At 40.2% G+C, this 23,499-nt stretch overlaps 3 protein-coding genes and 1 long non-coding RNA gene across 16 annotated transcripts in view; 2 read left to right on the plus strand and 2 right to left on the minus strand.

The window, feature by feature from the left end:
- The window catches only part of apbb1ip (amyloid beta (A4) precursor protein-binding, family B, member 1 interacting protein), a 30,915-nt gene extending 28,326 nt beyond the window's left edge, over nt 1–2,589 (plus strand). Inside the window, exon 14 of the mRNA XM_035412787.1 lies at nt 989–2,589. Coding sequence (XP_035268678.1) covers nt 989–1,543 — 555 coding nt within the window. The 3' untranslated portion in view covers nt 1,544–2,589. The remainder of the gene's footprint in view (nt 1–988) is intronic.
- LOC118224926 (protein adenylyltransferase SelO-like) lies at nt 2,230–20,070 on the minus strand. The gene is made up of 19 exons (XM_035412788.1): nt 19,441–20,070; nt 19,192–19,310; nt 18,327–18,455; nt 18,181–18,245; nt 17,547–17,603; nt 14,656–14,754; nt 12,105–12,172; nt 11,248–11,335; nt 11,053–11,122; nt 10,171–10,243; nt 9,883–9,966; nt 9,510–9,639; nt 7,251–7,295; nt 6,826–6,907; nt 6,586–6,678; nt 6,228–6,307; nt 5,618–5,661; nt 4,363–4,442; nt 2,230–3,828 (listed from the first exon to the last, which is right to left on the minus strand). The coding sequence occupies exons 1-19, from the start codon at nt 19,691–19,693 to the stop codon at nt 3,706–3,708; spliced, it is 1,782 nt and encodes a 593-aa protein (XP_035268679.1). The 5' UTR covers nt 19,694–20,070; the 3' UTR covers nt 2,230–3,705.
- Nucleotides 16,646–17,078, plus strand: LOC118224927. Its single transcript, XR_004764724.1, has 2 exons — nt 16,646–16,725; nt 16,988–17,078. It is a non-coding gene; the product is annotated as an uncharacterized LOC118224927 (long non-coding RNA).
- A 1,408-nt stretch (nt 20,071–21,478) lies between the features above and the next one.
- Nucleotides 21,479–23,499, minus strand: part of LOC118226150 (abl interactor 1-like) — a 52,705-nt gene continuing 50,684 nt past the window's right edge. For all 13 annotated transcript variants that reach the window (XM_035415529.1, XM_035415518.1, XM_035415522.1 and 10 more), the window contains one exon: nt 21,479–23,291. In XM_035415529.1, the coding sequence (XP_035271420.1) occupies nt 23,116–23,291 (176 nt within the window). In that variant the 3' untranslated portion in view covers nt 21,479–23,115. The remainder of the gene's footprint in view (nt 23,292–23,499) is intronic.

Raw genomic sequence — 23,499 nt, forward strand, 5'->3', positions numbered from 1 at the left:
AACAGCAATTCCAACTGCTATTTGAAAATTTGGTGAAAATCTGCAGATGAAGTTCCATTTTGTGCCAGTGATGACAAGGTTTTTTTAAAGGCCTGTGTTTGCACACACACACACACAGACACACGCAAATACAAGAATATACATTATGCCTATGTATATGCAGCATTAGTTCTGAACAATATTTTTTGTTTATTTTTGTTTAGTGACATATGGGTTTCCCCCTGGGGATAATAAAGTGAAATTCAATTCAATCAAATATATTAATATTTATAGAGAAAATAGGAATTCCACCACCAGGGCTCAAAAATGGCAGCCTCATGTGTTGTGGTACAAATACTAGCCTCTCACAGCTTGAGTTAGCAAGCGGCAAGCTGCTATCGCCTCTCTATTTCGCACACCCAGCACGTCCGTTTGCCCTGAGGAGATACTGAGGCAGCCATCAGGCACCCAACACCGTCTGGCATTGACAGTGATCCCGGAATAGCTGAGCACTTTAAAAACGCTTCATTAACTGGCATTGCCGGGACCCTGGCACCTGCTGTTGCAATCTGGGTGCAGAGAGCTGGCAGACTTAGAGCTTCAACACAGACCAAAAGGGCCTGTCCTAATGTGCTTTGCTGCTGTTGTGATTTTGGAGGTTTGCAGCATAAAGACAGCGTATATCATTCTATGGTGGAATAAATGATTGCCCTATTCTTGTTTGCCCCCTTGCGGTCGTGCTATGGCTTGTTTTATGGATACTGACTGGAATGCTAACACCCCATTCAATTGCTGGCAGAGAAAGCTGCTCCCACAAAACAACAGCAGTACTTTGTTTAACCATTGGGTGGCAAAAAGACCAGCAAAGCAGCTAAAGCACCTGAGAAGTGTCTATTCACTTCATGGTGTATTTAAATAACATAAATTGTAAGATATATTGTGTCAGACGTGTTCAAAGGTAATAAATAATAATTTATTAATAATATATTAATATTTTCTGTTCTGACAGCTTCATGGCAATGCCTCCTCTCTGCCTCTCCCGCCCCCACCAGAAGAAGACTTCCTACCACCTCCTCCCCCTGACCCAGGAATGCCACTTCCGCCCCCACCCCCAGACCCCATGCTCCCACCCCCACCTCCCGGCCCCATGCTCCTACCCCCACCGCCCGGCCCCATGCTCCCACCCCCACCTCCCGACCTCATGCTGCCACCCCCACCTCCACCCCTGTCTGGAAAGAAAGGCTTAAAGGCCTCGCTCAAAGCTGCCGCTAAGCACCAGGCAGCAAGCTTGCCCCCGCCGCCCATGGAAGATTTCCCACCCCCGGACTTTCTGCCACCTCCGCCTCCCGCCCCTGGACCAAGTGGGGGAGCTCCTCCCCCTCCCCCTCCGCCTCCGCCTCCGCCGCCCCCACCTCCTGCCATGTCGGCCGCTCCTACCCCCGTCCTGAAAAAAGTGGGTCCGCCTCCACCAAGGAGGACTGAGCCCGTGGCAGCAGGGCCCCCTGGAGGCGACCTAATGTCAGAACTGATGTTAGCCATGCGGAAGAAGCGGGGCGAGCAGTAGTGTTTTTGACATGTCACATGTTGACAAGGGTTCACCTCGCTGTCATATTTATGCTAAAACTGTGGAATAGCAAAAGTAATACCAACCAAATATTTACTTAAATCTGCATAAATTTTAAAGGGCTGCTCGGAGGCTCATCCAGTTCTAGTGCATGGATGTGTCCCATGGTGTGAGATAGCAGGGCGATGCAATAGTAGCATCAGCCAGGGATGGGAGGGATTGCACATCAGCGATCCCTGCTGGTCGATCGGGCACCTGCAACCTGTTAACACATTTATCTGCACTGTTAATGAAATGTCTCGGACTGATGCTGGTGTGACCCTGACTTGAAACGGCAGTTTGATAAGAAGCGACATGTGAGGAGAGCACACGCCTGTTCATGTTCTCCTGAGCTGATAGCGGAGGCTGCAGCAAAGAGCGCTGATAAACAAAAAATGGGGAAAGACATCAAAAATGTACATGCCTCCTTTTTTTTTTTTTTTTTTTTAAAGTACAGCATGCAGGTCTGTGCTCCGGTTGTATTTTTTTATTTTTTACTTTATTCATTGGGATAAATCAGAGAGAGTAAGGGACACAGAAAGCAATGACAGGTCAAAAGGTTCCTTGGTGGGAATCAAACTCAAAATACCCACATGGGGGATTTTCATATAGCTGGAGTCAGCCACTCTATTAACTGCACCACATGGTTAGCCTTTTTTAAAACTCTTTTTAATGGCACTTGTTTTTAAACAGGAATGTAAATGTGTCCAGCACCTTGACACATTTGTGCCTGTAATTACTCCTGAAGGCCAGACCCTGAAAGATTTAAAATGTAAATAGCACATCTCACCTTCTCTTAACACATAGGGAGTACGTGTACATACTGTATAAACCAACAAGTTTAAAGATGGTTAAGGAAAAGCAGACTGAAAACTTCCTGTTTGACTATGGCATGACTTCTCATCTGATTGTCACTTATAGCAGCTACAGAACCTCTGGTGTATGTTGAGAAAAATAACGGAAGCAGCCCGAATTAACTGGCTTAATATAAATGTGTATTTTAAGTGCTTCCTTAAGCCGTCTGTAAATGTTTTCAATGCTTTGATCTTGTACACCCCCCTCCCGACACAGTCCCGGTACATTTTGCAACTTAAAACCAATTTTGCATCCCCCCTTTTCTCTTCGCTCCCAATTTTTGAATGTTTTTTTTCCACACTGCGGCCCACAGGGTGAGCTTTGCAGTCACTGCATCGGAGGATGTCGTCTCACACACAACTGCTGCAAGCTGACCTTTGTCAGAGGAGCTGTAGCTGTGCAATGAAATGAGGATAATTCCACAGGAAAAAAAAAACCCTGGGAGGGGCTAATGCCAATTCTCATTTCGTACTGCCCCGTGGGCAGCATCACTGCACTGACCCAGCGCTTTCAAAAGAGCTGCGGGGCAGCCCTCACACGTACGCAATTAATGCGGTACAGCTTCGGGGGAGTTGAATGACCCAACAGGCTCGAAGTCCCTGTAACAATGCAGAGACCTAGACCATGGCCCACACATGCATTTACAGGGCGTGTCGGAAGCAGGTTCAAATCACGTGGCTTCAGTCACATGCTTGTAGTCTTGGAGTCTGTTTTATAATCGTGTAGTCTGTTTTTATAATTGGTGGCGCAAACAGGAATAACCAGATTACCCTAAATTTGTCAGCATGAGTTTATAGCACATGTCATGTATCTGGCTTGTACATGCAGTGGCCCTAATGATTTAACCCTAAGCATTTTTGATAATGTCAGACATGTGATAGTTAGCAAGGTCAGTTCCTCAGGTAGTCTTGCACAAAAGTACTGAGTATATTTATTCCAACATTAAAAATAGAAAAATGCAAATACAACTGCCTGAAAAAAACCCTTTTGACTAAAGAAGCCAATTTTTGTAAACTGTAGAGCAGGGATCAGCAACTCACGGTCCTCGAAAGCCGAGAACTGCTGGTTTTCCACCCTCCCATTGCTTGGGAGTCAGGTGTGAAGACAGTCTGGCCAATCAGTAGCACTAATTACCCAGGAGAAAAGAAAACCAGGGCTGGATTTGGATTCGAGGCCCAGAGTTGATGATCCCTGCTGTAGAGTGTTTGCACAGCCTGGAAAGTTTGTGACAGTGATGTGTTGCTGAAAGCTGGAAGGCACAGCATTTGTCAGGAGGAACAGCTGACTCGGAGACTCCGGGCCCAGCTGGGGGGGCGGGCAGCATACCCCATTTCCTCTGCAGCTTCCTGCTCCCGGAAGGGGTGCTGCAGGACCTGCTGCAGCAGCTGCACCTGGAGGACCACATCACAACAAAAATTGCCACCCAAAAACCCTCTCTCCTCCTGGCAACTAAATTCCCCCCAAAATGGCTGCAATGCATCACCCAGGTGGGTGCCACAGTATGGACTCCAGCATGACCTTAATGCAGGGGTGCACAACTCCGGTCCTGGACGGCCGATCTGCGTGCTGGTTTTTGTTCCAACCGATTACCATAGATATAGTTTTCCGACAGCTCTATAAACTATGCTGCACCTGAGCTCAGTAAAATCTCCAGGATACACTTGCAGTCTGCAGCTGAAGCTGGTGCTTATACACGTCAGATCAAGATATGACTGGGCTAATTAAATAAATGTTGGCAAATGTTCACACAACATCGTGAAATGGATTGGCCCTTGTTGTGCACCACTGCCTTAATGTCGCCACCTGGTGGCAATGGTTGATAAAGCATAAATTCATCAGTTTCTCAAGGCAAACTTTTGACTTCAGTTACAATATTATAATATGCTACAGTAAAAAAAGTATATGGATTTAATTAAAAAAATTACCTCTGAGAAATCATTATTTTCAGCTTTTGTGATTGCAGACTCGGCCATCCAGTTCCTCAAGACGTATCTCGGATTGACTCCTGCATTTAAGACAACAGAGTACACTGCAAATCAAGCACATAAAAACCTGCACAAATTCACGCGGTCAACAGCAGGACACCTACCAATTACCAAAAGTTGATTTTATTGATCAAACGTAACATGGTCAACTTATGAGTCACCAGCAACAACTGCCTTCCTGCAGACAAAGTCGATTCTTTTTGTGCCAGCATGTAGCTGCTCACTAGTCTCTGAGCACTGTAAGCCAAGTGGCATCTAAGCTCAACACAACAATGCTTCATGGGGTTAAAATCTAGCTAGTAGGGAACCTATGGCAATCCAATTGCCACAGACATCTGGTAAGGAAGCTTTTGTTACACAGGCATAATGATGACATGTATGACGGCCATCTTGCGACAATATTCTAATGAGCCCATACGAAGGGAAGCAGGTGAACTGAGGCAACATGAGGGAACGGAACTCTTACGCAACACCAAGCAGACACTCTATAGGTTGCACTCCATCACTACAAGTGGACGTTCTCTCAGAAGTGCCATGCTTGCACTTCCCACAGTAATCAGCTGCAGCGTCTGCCCGATGTGCTGCACTCGCTGACAAACAGGGCGAAAGCAACTGCAGCGGTTCTGCCATCAGCTAGTGTGACTTGAGGTGCTGCTGACATCGTTCAGTCGTGTCGGTGAATCCTGGTGAGCACCGGGTCGCTTTGCGGTGATGTGTCCTGCGCGTGATTTTACCGCGTGCCCCACTGCCAAAGAACTGAACTGCCGATGCATGGGGTCGGGGTCTGGTGTTTCCAGTGGAGTGGGAGTGGCAGTGGGAGTGCAAAATAATGAAATGTTGATGACAGAGCACAACAACTTCCCGCTCTACACACGGCCTCCCAGATTGGGGCCTACAGCTGAAGGACGGTCTCTGACTGTATACAGCGCTCAAGTAACAGTAAAAATTGTAAACTTTATTATCCTTTCAAAAAATGAATAAACAAATATGGATCTGAAGAGCAGTGTGTATCTTCATTAACACAAACACTTTCAGAGTACTGATTAGAGCAGAAAAGAAACATACAAAGGTCACATTCCGCCGTATCATTGCACACTATTTCATTTTGAAGAGCTGCACTGCCCAAATTAACTGGCCGTGTCTTGCTGTCAATACCTCAGATCAGTGAAATCTCACCCCAGGGGCATTTACTTACTTTTCATCCTGCTCTGTCGGTCTTCATCAGAATCTTCCTCTTGTCTGCAAACAAATACAACAAAGGAAGACGACATAAACGGAATAAAATCAGTTTATTACAAGTTCCCTGATTAAAGAGCCAGCATCAATACAAATGAACAGCACAAAGGAACACAATGCTTCAGCCATGGCTTTCTCTCATCGTTTCATCTCATCAGCCTCCTCCAGGTCAACCATCACCAGAGATTTCCAGAAGAGATAATCTAGGCCACAGACTCCTTTCTAACTCCAGTCTTCAGAACTTGCTTTTGCTTAGTTTAACCTATCTGTAGTGACATACTAGAAATATTACATACAGGAAATGGGGAAGTGAGAAATAAAAAGGTTTTAAGCTCCAAATTGTATGTCCATGTGGTTTTACTTATGAACGCAAGTAACACTTCTGATACAATCTCTTTACTCAGTACATTCAGCTTGAGAGAGCACCACATGGGTCTGTATCCTTAAGATACTGGCACTCAAACACAGTCGAGTGAGGGCAGGCACGCACGCAGAACCGGTGATTGGTCCAAACTCCTATATACAGTATGGAGGCAGAACCCATCCATCCCTGAGGTACAGTATCTTACCTCTGAAGCCTCAGCAGGTACATGCTGATCCAATTAGAGAAGAACTCATGGGCGGCCAGATCCCACAGAGCCCACATCTCCTGAGAGATAATGTAAAACAAGTTATTATTATTACTGTTATTATTATGATAATTGTTACTGTGCACATCCACAGGAGAATGTGTCATCTCTTAACAGTTTTTCCCTCTGATCCTTTCAACCATTTCTTGAGACTCTAAACCATTTTCAGCATTTCAAAACTAAATCTTATCTTTACATGCGCCATGATTTTAAAAGCAATTCAAATCAAATCAAACTCAGTTCTGCACTACCCACAGAACTGAACATCAGGCTAACGTAGGTGGAGCCACAGCAGCACCTGTGGGATGGTGGGTTCCAGCAGCCGACGGGCAGGGAGCTCGCTGAGGTGCCGGAACGTCATGGTGAAGTCCGCCCCAGTGTCCTCCATTAGCTGTGAACAGACTCCATTAGCACACTCCCCCAACAACGTCCGGTTCAGTCCCCGGGGGCTGCCTGCGCAGTAAATGGAGCAGGGCGAGTGTAACTGAGGGGGGGGGGGGGGGATTGCATGGCGCTGGGCCGGTGCAGCAGGGCTTACCTTCAGTAAGTAGGCAATCAGATAATCATCCTTTTCCTGGTTTCCCAGCAGACCCAGCTTTGCTTTAAATAGCTCGTGAAATCTGAAATTAAATCCAACAATACTTCTAAAGCAAAGGAGAAAAGGGATGTGGGGCCATTGCAGCAATTCAAACCCACAATAAAGTCAATGACAACTGCAAGGCAGGATCATTGCCTTTATTCAAAATGCTTATATATATTATTTTTTAGGAACTGTGTGGCTTTGAAGTCAGCCCTGGCAGCAGACTGAATTATTCCCCTTCATATCCCTTTAAAAGTAGGGCAGACAGGCTCCCTCTGCATGAGTCAAATGAAAGCACAAATTCATCTCCTTCCTAGTGGATCCTGCACTCGCTCAGACACACACACACACATGCACACACACCCACGTACACTCTTGCTTACCGTCTCTGGTAAATACCAGGGTATTCTTTCAGAATCCAATCAATCCTTCAAAAAAACACAAATAGAAAATATTAAGAAAAACAAGGCACATATATATATATATATATACACACATACATACACACACACACACACACACACATATACAGGGCAGTCTGCGTTTCTGCAGCAAAAATGTTTTTGGCTCCATACTCTTTACATTGTATTTCAAATGAAACAATTAATAAAATGCAGACTGTCAGCTTTAACTTGAGGGTATGTACATCCATATTGGATGAACTTTGTAGGAATTGGAAAATTATTCTGTATTTATTTTATACAGAACACATACTGGATTTCTGCAATGCAACATGTGCATTTTTCCCCTTCTTTGTCCACCCCCACCCACTCACATACACAGAGATGGATGGTGCCCTAGGCCAGGGGTTCCCAAACGTTTCCATGCCAAGGCCCCCCAAATAGTATTAGCTTCTGGCCGGGGCCCCCCTTTTGCAAGATGTCTTTAAAAAAAAAAAAAGCCCTTGACAATACTATGGAAAATGTAAAACAAACAAAAAATAAAAAATAAAACAATAAAAAATAACTTATGAATATATTTCCTTACTTTTATTAATGCAATCATAATTACATTTGCATTTCAAATCTTTAATCATGCCATTAGATTCCATTATAAGCATTGTTTGTCAGTTTAGCTTAACAACATTCAGCTGAGCTGAGCTTTTGTCAGCTGGGCTGTTGGTCTGCTCATCAGGTCTTTCCCTTTTCAAAAAATTGTCCATTTTGTGAGTGAGCACTAGCTAGCTAGATGCTAGCAAGCTAGCTAGCTAGCTAAATTTCAGGAGTAGAGCAGCTTTGTGGCAGGCGCAGACCATCACCAGGTCAACACTGACAGTATGTGATGAATGATGTTTTGAATGGCAGGCAATTAGAAAGATGGGCATTGCAAATAAGATTTCGATATGTTATATATTATTATAAATTATATTTTATAATAATACACATAATAATAATAATAATTCTATTTTATTTTTTTAAAGCATTTTCCCTCATCTTCCCTCTAATTTGCTGGGGCCCCCCTGGCGCCCCCTGGCGGCCCCCCATTTAGAAAACCACTGCCCTAGGCGACCACCCATGCCAAGTCTAAAACCCGTCCAGACCAGTCCTGCATAGTGAACTGCCGCCCAGTAAGACTGGTGGTATTTTTTTTTTTTTTTTTTTAAACATTTGCAGACATGATCTGTCTGTATGTTTGACATTCTATTTTGCTGCCATCACCTTAATTTCAGCAATAAAAAAAACATTGAGCCAGTTCCAGAAGCAGCCATACAAATGAAGTGGTATGTATATGGTCACTGGCTGTTCCTGTTTTCTCCACACTTTAGCCTTTCCTTCACTTTGAGGGATGTTTATTTTGGTCTCATCTGTCCGTAAAAGCTGGCCTGTATGTTGCTGCTGCTGAGGAGGGGCTTACCCCTTGCACTGCAGCCTCAGTATTTAACCTGGTGATGTCCTCTGCAGATTGGGGTATGTATTTGCACCCACACTCTGGAGATTTTATTTTCGATTTCTCTGACAGTAATTTTGTGTTTTTTTTTCTTGGAACACTTGGAAGACTTTTTCTTTCATCCACTGCACTGGTCTTTTATGGACCACATGTTCTAAGCCTATAGGCAATTGCTCCAATGGCTTCCTTTTTCTTAAGGACATTTCAGTTTGTTGATTTAATGTCAAGAGTCTCTGATTGCATTTTCTTTCCTCTTATCTGCAAAATTGCCCTTTTCTGGATTGTAGACAGTTCTCTGGTCTTCATTTTGGTTTGTGCAGACTGAATAAAGAGGAACACTCCAAAAGTAGTCTAAAAAAAACCACAACCAAGTCTAGACCTTCATAGGACATTTATATACGCCACAACAATGCAACATGAAACATCTGTAAAGCCATTTGTTGCAATATTCAATCTAAAATGAGGGGGGCTGAACACAAAGAATGCTATTGTTCTATAATGGTAAAAGTTTAAAAACATCCAAAGGTAATATGAGTTTTTCAACGTTTGTCTCACATTAATATTTGAGATGAAATCCACATTTTGTGAGCATACAGCTATAAATGACTCATTTGACCTCTTACATAGAAGGCTCTGTACACATTTGCATGTGTATGCATACACACACGCAATAGCAAAGATACATACGCATACACAAGCGCACACATACTGTATATGGACACATACTTGTGTGTAGAGGACAGCGAATCACTCACATAGGCAGTTGCTTGGGAGTCAGTACCGGCTTCAGGGCCTCTCCAAGCTTCTCCAGGTTGAACAAACCGCTGTTTGCCTGATTTCCTATACTGTACCTGCCCTCGTCGTCCGAGCTGTTGGGGATGAAATCTGCAGATCGGGGACAAAAAGAATACCAATCACCTCTGAACAACAGGCACCATTCATGGGATTGCATTTATGATGTCAGGTGCAAATCACTACCCTTTACAGCTCTCTGCTGAGACAGCCCTGAAGTGTAATTAATCTGCATTTGCATGGCACCCAGCTCAATATTACAATTTAATACTGAATAGCAGCATAACTACAATAACATATCTGTATTAATATAATTACAATAATACTGATGCTTACTTGGGTCATAGGATTCCATAAATCCAAATGGACCATAATCAATGGTAATTGAGAGTAGACTGAAGTTGTCCGTGTTGCATACACCTGAAACAAGAAGAGAACACCTTTCTTACTGTAACAAGGAAAGGTTCCAGCAGGTTCAGCAACAGTGAACAAGAAGAATAGCTGGACAATAGCTAGACCCTGAGGACAGATACTTAGGGCCTCTGAGACAGCACTTAAGTCCACTGTAACAGAATGAGGAAAACTAGAGCAAAGGCATGAAGCAGGCACTTAAGACTGACCTACCATGTGCAAAGCCAATGGACATCCACTGCGCAATAAGATGAGCCGTTTCGTTTACAACCTTTGAATAAAAAACCTGAAGAAACAGAGAAGCCGTAAAGAACATGGTCTTTTTTAACGCAGTTACACGTGGGGTGGAACTGTGTCACAGATGGGAATATGACTTTTAAACCCAAATGCAAATCCCTCGTGGGGCTAGGGGTTTGACACCCGACTGTGACACTTTCTTTACTGTCATCCCATCTCTGTAACCCATGGGCATCCATCCATCATTATCTATACCCACTTATCCTGGGCAGGGTCAAGGGACCCATGGGTATCTGTAACCTATATCAGGTGAGATGTTAACACAAAGCACAATTGTGAAATAGCAATGTACTTGGGTCTAAACTTTTGTTGACCAATTTCAATTAGAATCACTTGGGCTGCATTGAAATTGGTACACAAAATATTTGAAATGAATAAACATAAGTAATAATCAAATCTGTAATTCAATGTTAAGGAAAAGGCACTCTATGGTTAGACAGAATCTTGAAGTCTGAAATATACTACTGCATACGGTTAAGATAGTTAATAGATTCTATTAATGGGCTAATGCACACCCTCTGTTTAATTTGCTTTTTCAACAATAGCCCAAGGCAGATTCATAAGCCGGGACACAACAGCCGTGAAGTTCTTAAATGCTAGATATACAAAGAAGCAGTTTCCTGACTTAAAACTCAGTGTACATCCACAGCATCCAGTTTGCTGTGCAAAGAATAATCTCTCAGTCCAAATGTGAAATTTAGTAGCTGTTCATACTGAATTCAGCAGAAAAGGATTATTTCATCTCTTTCAGTTTTATTAAAGACCACACACTAGGCCACAATTTTTTTTTTTACTTACCAAATATTTATCAGGATCACTTAATTTTATGGAAGGGAAGTGTTCTTTGATAATGTAGTTTAATAATTTCCTTGAGAAGAAAAGTTGTTGAAAATGAGTTAGAAAAATAGTTACATTGCATATCTGATTTCTTATATAACTGGAACTGTTTTCAACAGTGATTTAATTTAATGCAGAAATTTAACGCAGTCTCACTGTGACACATCCAATTCTCCGGCTCTGGCTAAGATCTCTAGTGATCCAATGCGAAACCAAGACGGAGCCAAGCGGAGAACAACAGCTCCTACGAGAAAAGCAAAACAAACAAAAAAAACACGTTCTTAATTTTGCTTTAATTCCTGGATTTCTTCCACACATTCCAGCTTAAGCATCTCACATAAACTGGTTTGAAAGCATGCAAAATAACAACATTGCCTCATTGTCATTAAAACACATAATTTAAAGATCCTGTGCAATCAAATTGAGATAAATTCAAACTAAAAACCAAAGAAAGAAAATACTATGATATCTTATCCTGAGTACCGATCCTGCACCTGATCTGGTTGGTTTTGGTGTCGCTGACGTTGAGTCTGTGTTGTTTTCCAAATAGTTCTCAATGTTCTGCTAGCTAGCAAAATGCTAGTATGAATCCATACTGTCTATCAAATGTACTTTTGAATATTCAATAAAGAAGGCACATGTCTCTGAAGTCCTCCAATAGTTGTCCTGTTTGAAAATATTTTACTTAACATCAGAAGGAAATTTTCTTTTCCCAACTGATACATTTGGTACAAAAAGCTAAGTATACATCTTTTTCTTTAGGCTTAATGAACTATTTAAAAGTTTAAAATGGGACTGTGCACAGGGTCGTTAACCATATGATTTGAAATAGCAATTCCAAGAAGCTGATGGCGTCTTTATCTGTCTCCAAAGGAAGAGACTATAATTGTATAATTACATGAGCTTAGGTTAGCATTCTCTGAGGCAAGAATAAAACACAGTGGAAGCTGTGCATGCAACTGTAATTCAGAATATAGCTTCAAGGCATGTCATCATTTTCTGTGAGGTCTTACCTCTCTCCTTCCTCAAATTTCCGTTATAGAACTGGTCTCTCCAAACTGGCTCCTCACTTACAATGAGACTTAGAAGCAGAAGAAAATATTCAAAGCCAGCACACATTTTACACCCACTGTTGTTGAAAAGAGGAGATTGGAAATCATCCCATATGACAGATTTACAAGAATTCCAGACAGAAACTTGAGCAGAAATACATTTGACCCCCTCAGCAGCTTCAGCAATAATGTCCAATTTCACAAGCTGTCAAATTTAAACCCAGCAGTTAATCTCAATACTGTTTGAACAGATGACAGTCTGAACAGCCTCAGTTCCTTTGTGACCTGAATGTTAACGTTGCTGAAAGCCTTCTGCTGTAACAATTTCCAACCCCATAAGACTATAATTTCATGTCAACATTACAGTTCTGTTGATGTTAGCCATCCAAGCCTATTGCCCTCTGTGTGACATTGATTCAGGGACTATTTTCTGTCTGTACTTCAAAATTAATAGTGGAAACCCATTCTCTGTGACAGAGAGGCTGTCTGAATCTCTAATACGGGCAACACTTCAACAAATTTTAATAGCTGCAATATGCAGTCAGGTCCAGACTTTTTTGTGCCCTTGATGAAAATGAGGAATAAAGTTGTGTAAAATATACATCATAGATAGCAAACTATCTACTTTATATACTTTATATACTGTATACTTTTATTGTGATACAACTTTTTTGGTGTTAAAGAGATTGGCACCCTTAAATATTATTTGAAATAGATTCAATCTACAGCAAAATTCTACTTATACAAGGTAATCTCAGTCTGAAGGAACTATTTCTGTTTCACTAGGGCATTAAAATTAGGTCACATACATATAAAACAGAGCTGGGTCAAATACGTATTTGTTTTGGATTCAAATACTTTTCTGTGCTCTGTTGATCTTGCCTGGTGTAATTGAGCCTGCTAATGCTACTAGAAGGCGGGGTTTGCATTTTGAATGTAGTTCATTGGTTCAAATACACCAGACAAAATCAGTAAAGCATACAAAAGTATTTGAATCCAAAACAAAAACGTATTTGACCCAGGTCTGATATAAAATCCCTTTGTCATCCATCACTATAGGGAAAGACAAAAAACTGGCAAATCAGAACAGACAGATGGTTGTTGGCCTACAAATGAAGCATGCAGCCGTGACTGAGCGCAACCAACAAATATAAGCATCTGGACTTTGCCAAAATGGCAAGGAAACCATCACAGAAACCAGGTGCTATGCAAATGTGAGACCAAAATGCTACTTTTAGGCCATGCACAGCGTTGGCGTGTTTGGCGTCAAAAGGACAGGTGCACAGAATTCACCTTCTGCCAGGAGGCTGATACTTGGCTGCAGGTGGACCTTCCAATGATCCCAAAACAATGTTCCCAACCATACCTCAAAAACCAAATCAATGTTTTGCTATGGCCAACTCAGTCGAGTCTTAATCCATTTTGAAAACCCCAGGTCTGAAATGAAGAGGGCAGTCCAAAAGCATTTTGCATGGATGAATGGTCCAAGATCCCTCCAAATGTGCTCTCCAAATACTCCTACTGTATCAAATTATATTATAGTAAATTATAGGAAAAGAATCAGTACCATTATCCTTTCAAGAGGAGGCTATAACAAGTACTAATTGGGTAATACACGGGTGCCAACAAATGTAAAGCCTTTTATTAAATAAATAATTGTTTATTTAGGTTGATTCCACTGAATTATTAATAAAGGACAATATTTTCAGCATATGGAAAATTACAATATATCTCAGTAATCTTTAGTTTTTTACTGTATGTGCATTTTATCAAGGGTGCTAATAATTCTGGACCTGACTATTCACACAGGTTTCAGTTCTGATCTTTTCTGAATTAATGTGTTGCGCAAGTGATTACAGAGCTAACAATTATCTGCTGACAACAACTTTTATGGTCTCTCAAAGGAATTTGATGGTGTCTCATTGTTAAAATTTTTCTTGTAGAAATAACAAGCGCGAATCCGCAATAGCTGCGAACGCACACACGCATGCATCCATTTGTGCATGAATCCACGCACACACCCTCACACAAACACGTGACCTCTTCTTTGGCTCATGACCAACCTTCCCACAAAATCTTGTGCAAATCTGTGAATCCATTCGGGAGTTATGCGCCTTTTTGTGATAAGGCCACACCCATCGCCACGCGTGGGTGAGACTTATGTTACTTAAGACATTTTAAAAGATACACAACATACCTCAACAATGGATTCACAATGTAGAACTTACAATGCATAACACATTTGATGTATTATGTATTCAAGGTTTAACACTGATTCAGTATACACTATAGACAAACAAAGGACATCTGCATATTAGTAGTCAAAATTCTAATAGCACTAGAAGAAGTGCAATACACACATCATATAATAGCTTTCTTGCATTTTTACACAAGCCAATGTTGGCATTAACACAAGAAATATTGGGGCTGACCCCCATTAATATTTCTGCAGCCACTTACTGCATATTAGTTTTAATGAATGTGGGCAAGGTTCAGTGGGCAGGGGATTTACCTGGCAGCCCGGCTGGTGGGCACGCCCAGGTAGTGCATAGCCTCGCTGCACAGGAACTCTCTGACTGAGGAACGGATCACAGCCCGCCCATCTCCAGACCTGCGTGAGCACACATAGCAAGCCTTATAAATGTTAGCATCACTTTTCATCTCTCTGCTCTACAAGACACAGGCCTGGATTTGACAAGTCTTTTGTTCACAAATACTTTTTTGTGAATTCATTTTGGTAGTAGCTGAACTCACCAAACTGTTCCTGTGAAGAAGACAAAGGTGACAGTTAAGGACAAATGCTGACTGAAATCAATCTTTACACTATTATGTAAAACATCTCTATATATGGCATTTCTGATTGCCTTAATCTTTCAAGAAAATTTTCTAAAAAGATTTTTTAAATAAAACTTGTTAATATTCATGTAATACTACTCAAGAACAAAGCAGCATCCACACATCTGCGCTACCCACATCCTGTCAAATAGCACCCCGGTATGGGTTTAATCTTTTTGTAAATAACAACTTAACAAAAAATGTTTTTAACATACAAAAATGCCAAGTTACTCAAGCATGCAAAGCTCTGTATATAAGTTATTAAAATGAAACGTAGGCCATAAAAAGTATTTATTCCAAAATGTGCCACAGTGTCAAGTGGCAATCATTTATATAGGAAATGATCTCCAATTCAGCTGTTACACTTAAAAAGTATAAAAATGACTCCACTATATATATATGATTATTATTATTGTTGTTGATGTCTTCTGCCATATAAATATATATCTTTCTTATGTTAAATATCAAGAATAAAAACAATTATTTTTGGCATCAGCTGAAGGATAATTTTTCATTTAATTTGCTTGTCATATAGTTCAAGTATCTTACAAGTATTTTACAATAGATATTTATTTTATGTTGCAATTTAAAACTTGTACATTTTGTGAAATTAACTTGACAACCAAGTACAAACATATCCCTTCTTGAGTGTAATTTTTTATCAGCAGTTTAAAACATTCATTTAAATGATGTCTTCTTCCAATGTTTTAATGGCTTATAGAGACAAAGCTTTGCATGCACAAGTAACTGCATTTTGGTATGCTGAAAATATTTTTTGGTGAGATTTTTTTTTAAAATTGTGTTTATGAGTAAATGATAATGCACATAAATGTATGAACCAAAAAAACAATTATATCTAGAGCACAGGTTCTGGAGGGCTGCAGTGTCTACTGGTTTTTGGGGAGTTCTCAGCAACAGTGGTTCATTTAAGTCATTGATTGGTTAAAGAACGCACACACCTTGTTCTCAAAGCCTGAATTGGGGGCTAAGGAAACCACAAAACCCCACACACACTGTGGTCCCCTGGGAATTTAGCTTGACACCCCGGATCTATACATACATGCAAACACGTATACATTCTAGCTCAAAGAATCCCATAGGCCTGGATTCAGACATTTTTTCCTTAACATGAATTTAAAAATAAATTACATTTTTATGTTTTTAAACAGATTACGATTTGTGTTCTTAATGGGTTGTGCAGCTATGGTAAAATGTAAATGTTGAAAAGTGACAAACTCTAGGTGCTGCATAGGTAAAATAATGTTTAGGTATAATAAAAGGTATAATACATACTATTACATACATTTTTGCAGCTAGTTAACCATCCAGCTAACATAAATGATTATCATTGATGCACAAGACTCATACCCTTATATTTTCAAAAGCATCACAGATTAAATGTAACGGCAAGGGTGGATGTGAGAGGACAGACCTTAGCTTCTCCTCCCTTGGACCCTACCAATTACCTCTAATACCAATAAAGTCCTACAACAGCTTAAAATTACCCATAACAAATACAATCAATAATTAACCCATTTAGATAATCAATACATTTCATTTAAATACTTTAGTACATCATAAACCACCTTATTTACCATAAACTACACAACCCCGGGAATAACAGACCGTCCCAATCAAACTGGCGGCAACTAAAAACTGCAAAAAACTACAAAAGCTTGTAGGAACTTGCGCCGCGTCCTTTTGCCCCAGCGTGATGACGCAACCAGGAAGCATGCTACACCATACGGTAAGAACTCCTTTGATTACTTTCTAAAGTTTCTAACGTTAGCAACATTTCAAACATGATTTAAATTCATAAAGATAACACGACATGCCAATACACATAGTTCTAAACGTGATCTCTATGTGTTAAACGCACAAACACATAGCGATACAAGATTCAAACGAGCCGCACAATGGTAGTGTGAAACGCACAAACACATAGCACTATTAGTTGGCCACCCCAATAGCGATGTAAACACTAATATGCTTTTTCTTGTGTTTTTCAGATGTTTGACAACACATTGACGGCACCATTCGCTGGACATGCCAGTACACAGGATCGTAGCAATTCATAATAAAAACGGCATTAACAAATTATTGTCGGTGTGCTTCTTCCATTTTTAAAATGCTCTGAAATGCTTAGCACTGTCTATGTTGCTGTTAAAAGTTCGTAACGGAGACGTAGCTCCGTCACAGTGGACCTGACAGGGCTCAAACACAGGCCTCCAGAAGTTGTTACATGAACAACTGCAGTAAAGATGTATTCAGTGGATCAGTTAGGCTACTCTTTGGTTGGACTGCAAAGCAACATGAATGTTTTTTATGGTTTAGAGTCAGTGCTCATTGTGGTTACAATATTTCTGTAGGAAGCCCTGAAAAGTGCCAAACTCAGTGCTGTAAAGGTATGGGAAATGCCCCACTAAGCTGTAAAGTGGCAAATGGCATAATTGCCATCCCAGGGATTATCTATGATCAATTTTGGGTATACAGGTCCAACTGCTAAAAAAAAAAAAAAAAAAAAACACCCAAGCACAACATCCAGAAATTAGATTCTCTTGAAATTACCGTGAATAGGGTGTTTTTCCAGACCCTTTCAGCTGCAGTTCCCATTTTTCACCATTCCTGTACAACAAAACATAACACAAATTCAATCTTCAGACTCGGTTGTATATAGAGGGTATAATAACAGTCAATTGCACAAAAGCCTATGCTAAAATAAAGAACAATGGAATATTATTAATGAGTATAAAAATGTTAAATCAAGTTGTCACCTCAAAATTTTCATTAACAGTATCATCAGTTCAGGTTCTGTGAGCATTCTTCCGCTACATCCTGTAGCAAATCCAGTCTGACACTTGACAACTCTGACAGCCCACTGTTAGCATAAAGAACACTCCAAATATTTAACTATCAGCAAGACAGAGAACTGTCTTCCCATATCAGCTTGCAAGTCAGGCAGCCTAAGTGGCTTTGTGGAAAGAGAGTTGGCTATCAAGTACAATTTAGGTTATAAGCCAATGAAGCTACAGCACTGACTCCGCAGTGCATCAGCTCTGCACATACCCTACACAGTGACAATTAATCATTAACCAACCTGTTCTCATTGTGATTTCAGTATTAATTGCATTTCCAAACAACTCCAGTGGTAAAACTCATGCAGTTTGAGTTAGCCACTCGATATGTGCACACAGGTACTCACTTGTTTGTGTATTCACCAAGCAGATGTGCTCTACCGTCTCCAAGCTGACCTGCCCAGAAGCCAAACTTAGAGACAGAAAGTCAAGTCAGGGAGTGTTTTGCATTCTTCAGAAATAGGTTACTGGGTCATACAGAATATGTAGTCACCTGGTGCCCGCCATATCTGTGTGCAAGGGGGACAGACCTTGGCCATAGTTTTCCACCACTGAAGTAATGGGCAAAATCATCAATCTGTGAAACAGAGGAATTCAAATCCAAAATCTCCTCAAGAACATCCTGTGGAATAAATATAAAAGAAGCATGTTCACTGTTTATCAAATGCAAGAACAATTTTGAACACAGTGTAAGTTTTGTAAATACACAGCTTCTCAAGTCTCACTTCTGAGTCATAATGACAATGACAAAAAACTGGGCTGACTCATAGTATAAAACCAAGGGGGCTATGGAGTGCCACTTGCAGTTAAAAATGACTTTACCCCATGGTCTAGAATTGAATCCTGACCCTGTCAGTGGCCACTATGGCTGACTGGACAATGCTAAATTGGCTTCAAAATCACATACGAAAGGTAGATTTAAGACAGGTTGGGTATGCAGTCTTTCATCGTGCAGTATTAAGTCCAGCTAGCAATGAAGTGCACTTTGAGGCTGTGCACCACAGTTTAGCTTCAGAGAACGTATGCGGTCTCCACACACAAGACAATGTGGCAGCAATGACACTATACTGTAATGTCCAAAGAAATGCACACACACCAACCCAATAGCTAAGGTGCAGAGTCAAAAGTGTGTTAAAACTTGAACAAAGTGAGACTCGCACACTTGGTAAAGTCCTCCAAAATAATAAAGCGATGCAGCACAACGCTTTATTATTGTTGGATCATTAGCCTATACCAAGTGTGGGAGTCTTTGTTCAAGCAATGGGATTAGTCTACAGTTAACCTATTAGGCATAAAATTGAATCCTGTAAAAACAGGTATTGAAATTTGCACCGTATTGCATTACAGCACAAGTTTACCTTCGATACAGCTGCGACTTTCAGAGGGCCTTTCAGTGGGGTCGGTTGAGTAACCGAGAATACGCAGTGATTCACTGTCCTTACAAAATTGTCATTTACTTCATCCAGTGGAAAAATATCTTTAGAGAAGGGAAAAAATAGAAATATTATGAAATACATGCTATTAAATAATTCATAAAATGTGAAGGTAAGCATTAGCATAGATACAATACACATCCGATTAGCTATTAATTAGCGCAGACAGCCTACCAATTAATTTTCTACACGATAACCCGAGGGAGTCCAATGCACATGAGTCCGTTTTCTTCCCAGAGAAACTGAAGTTACTTCGTTTGAAGTGGACATGCAGTTGGCTGTTGCCGTCGAGATGAGTTCCACTGTTTTCACAATAATGCAAATCTGCTGCCTCCAACAGTATTAAAAATAAACAGAAAGAAAGAAAAAATAGGTTGACCTGCAGCTGCATGACATGACTGTGGAAGTTGCTTCCAGACAATAACATTATTTGCGAACTTCTTCAGCGTACTGGTTTCAGTCTATGAACGTTGTTTTTGCTTTTCCGTCAACAATATAGCCTGTTAGCAATACATAAAGCATCAAAGTTAAAAGCAACCAACAAACAATCTAACGTTGGATACATACAATCAATGTTCCATTTCATTGCGATTCTACGTTGTACTTAAATCGCAACATAAACGCACACTTTGCAGTGTCAACAGAACATACGGTACGATCAAGACTAGACTAGGTTTTGTTAAGTTCTATCAGAAAATAATGCTGAGATAATGGTTATGTATGTTGTTATATATCTCGATGTTATCTAGACATTCCTGTCTCCATGTGTCAATTGGTTGTAAGCGCAATGGCAGACTAACTGATCTTTACCTCACCAGGATAGTAATACAGTCAATTCTGAAACAGGACAATTTATGTTATATACACATTGGTGCATCTGACCAGAGACTGTAAAAAATATGACGCGTGTTATTCATGCTGCGCATTTCCGTTTCCTGCTTTACCTAATTTAAAAATGACATGGCGCTGCTGAACTCTTCATTGCCTCGTACTTGTTGTAACGGAAAATGCTGGTTTGACCGGTTACCATTTGCTTGTTTGGTGTATAGCTAATTAGCTATTCATTCATGGGTGAACTGTCAGCAGCTGGTTATTAAGTGATCTGTGAAAAGGTAACTTTGTCAATCCGTTTTTAGTATCATACTAGTGCGGTTTCCGAGCCATTACCAGTTCAAACCACAGATTGTATAAAAACAGTGCAAAAGTCTGGCCTATTACCTAGATAGCTAGGTTAGATAGAATAATTAATCTTTCTGTGATTCTCATGGCTAGCCTGCAACTCAAGATGTTCTGGCTAACGCTTATATTTAGTACAATGTAAACGCTGAACACCAGATGCCGTCTCAAGTTAACTCTTTTAGATGCTAGCTAGATATAATTTGTGATATGCAGATGTTTTTCAACGACAGGTAGCTTTAAGACAACGTGTAAAAGTGAGTTTGTCCGTTGTCCTCATTGATTTATTTTTGGGTAGTGTCTGCAAATAGACTTGTGAGTCAGACAAAATTCAGACTGAATTTCAATATCGTTGGCTTTCACCTCAACTGTAACCTGCTTAACCCATTTTATTTGCTGTCTGCTAATTCACACCAGGCTGGCAAGTGGAAGATGGGCTCCCCTCTATAGCCAGGTTCCTTTCGAGATTTCTTCCCATTGGTGATTTTTTTTCTTGCCGCCGTTTGAGGGGTTTCTCCCTAGTGGGAGTTTTTTTTTTTTTTTTTACCTTATGCATTTGCTCTTTGAGGGTTCAGGCCTGGTGTGTTTTTTTTTTTTTGGTAGCTGTTCTATCCTGTACTTAAGCTCATAATCTTTATGATACATTTGCAGCCTGCGGCTGTAGTTGGAGTTTATACAAATGTCAGTTCAAGATACGGTAGAGGTCATTAAAGGGCAGACATTGGCACAAAAAACCCAAACTTATGGGCCCTTGTGCACCCCTTCTATATGCTGAGTAGGCTATTGGTAGTTGCTGCAGCAGGGCCCACAGTGATGAAAAATTAAAGATTCATTTTGCACTGGTCCAGAAAGACTTTTATACAGATTATCCTCATCTTAGTCTTCCTCTCCTGTGACCAAGGACGTTGTCAGGGGCAGTACTTTTGTACCAGTCAGTGTTAACCAAGGCCTTAACTGTACAATGCAATAAACTGAGATTTTGCACATCAAACCTCTATTGTGCACACAGTGTCAATCAACACAGTATCCTTTTGTGTATATAGGAGAATGATTTATTATATAAAAAAGCTGTACATAAATTTCATTAACATTTTTATATATACAAATTATGGTTGGAAGAGAAGTTTTGGGTTCTTCCCAAAGGAAAGCAAGAATTTAGCAATTTTCCACATTTAATATACCAAAGCGTACACTGAAGAATCAAGGAATTGGCGATAATATCCTGAAACACACATTGGTGATTAATATACTGTAAGCAGTCAGTTTCAACCTAATGGATTTTTCAAGAAGAGGTGAAACTTGAAGGAGTGACTTCCTTTTAAAGCAGGTTTAGTGGTAAGGTTCAAACTTATGTTCATACATTATAAAATACAGAAAATGTACAAAACTAAGAGATGAAAAGATGGCATTGCCTTGCTCTGTTGTAGTGATTGTTTAATAACAAAGGAGATTACTAGACCTGAGTTATGAACCTAGACAATTAATGGAGTAATTAAATTTTTAAAAATAGTAAACCAATACTTTGACAGGATGGCAACTCCCTTGTTTTTCCTCTCAGGAAGAGGAATATGTTGTATTGGTTTTCATTACAATTTTTAAAAATGGAATATTCATATGGCTTTTTAGGTGACAGATGAGAAACAGTTATAACCCAACTGAGCACATTTTGGCCACATCTAAAATATCCATGTTTGATAGAGCTCATTAACACTAAAACACAGAACATCCAATTAACTGAAGTTTTTAGAACCATGTATTTTCTCCACAGAAATTTTAATGACTTGAGGTTTTGCTTTTGTAACTATAAATGATTGGAAATTTAAACCATTTCAACACCTGTATCAAGCAAATGGCAAGGGTTCCAGACTTCTGAGACACCTTACCAACAAAACAGCCTTGTTTTACATATATAACTCAATGTAGAAATTATTAATGTAAATGTAATCATATCAAATGTTTTAAATACAAATTAGAGCATTTCAGAAAAAAGAATACGACTTTAAACAACCGCTTCAGACATTTCATTTAAAAAAACTAATTTTGAGTGCTCACTGTAAATATTACACCATACTGGAAGCATAATGGAAATAAAGTATATGTTACAGTTCTTTTGTGTGCATGCTTCACGGCAAGATAAGTACATTTCAGGAATTACGAGTAGCCAGGAAACACTGTTCTAAAAAAAAGTCTGCAATTCTGGCAAGCAGTTAAGTTTGCATTCAGGATCCAAAATGCATTAAATTGGTCTTGTGTCTTCTGAGGAAGATAAGGTAGGGGGGAAAATGGCACAATTTATAACCGGACTCATTATAAAACATAATCCCTACTTTAACATGTTCACTTGTGGCATCCACTGCTCAGGACATTTATCAATATTAACAGTAACACTACCAACAACCCAATTGCAGCCCTCAACATTATATACAATTAACTGACAGGACAACTGACAGACATGAGCATGTGATCAACCAAGCCATTGGACCTCATCAAAGTAATACATTATATCCCACAATCTTCCCACCAAAAAAACTAAATAGAATTTATTTTATTTGCAATTCAATAAGGAACAAACATTCGGTCATTTTCTAATGCACTTATACATATGCTTTTGTAGACCAGTGTTATGCTTTTTTTATAATGGTCTTGGGATGACTGAAGAAAAAAGGGGTGTCTTTAGTCAGCATAGTGCATGATGGACTCCACGTAGTTTCCAGGGAAGAGGCCAGTAACGCCGTTGCAGACCCCCTCGAACCAGCCGTCGTCGTTCTTCTTGATGATGTAGATGATTGCCCCCTCCATAAAAGACAGCTCATCGTCCTTGTCCTTGCTGTAGTCGTATATGGCCACCACTGAAGGGGGAGGAGAGAGAGATTAACACTGGAACCCCAGGAACTCTGAAACTGCCACAGCTGCCCAAAATACACACTACCCGGAGACAGAAAGATACTACATGGAGCTTATGAGTGTCCCAAAATATTATGCTGGTTAGGATATTGAGAAGTCATATTCATAATTTAATTTCTCAGTTTTTATGGCTTGCTTTCTTAGAATGAAATT

The sequence above is a fragment of the Anguilla anguilla genome, chromosome 4 (genome assembly GCF_013347855.1).
Source record: "Anguilla anguilla isolate fAngAng1 chromosome 4, fAngAng1.pri, whole genome shotgun sequence".
In the NCBI taxonomy this organism is placed as follows: Eukaryota; Metazoa; Chordata; class Actinopteri; order Anguilliformes; family Anguillidae; genus Anguilla; species Anguilla anguilla.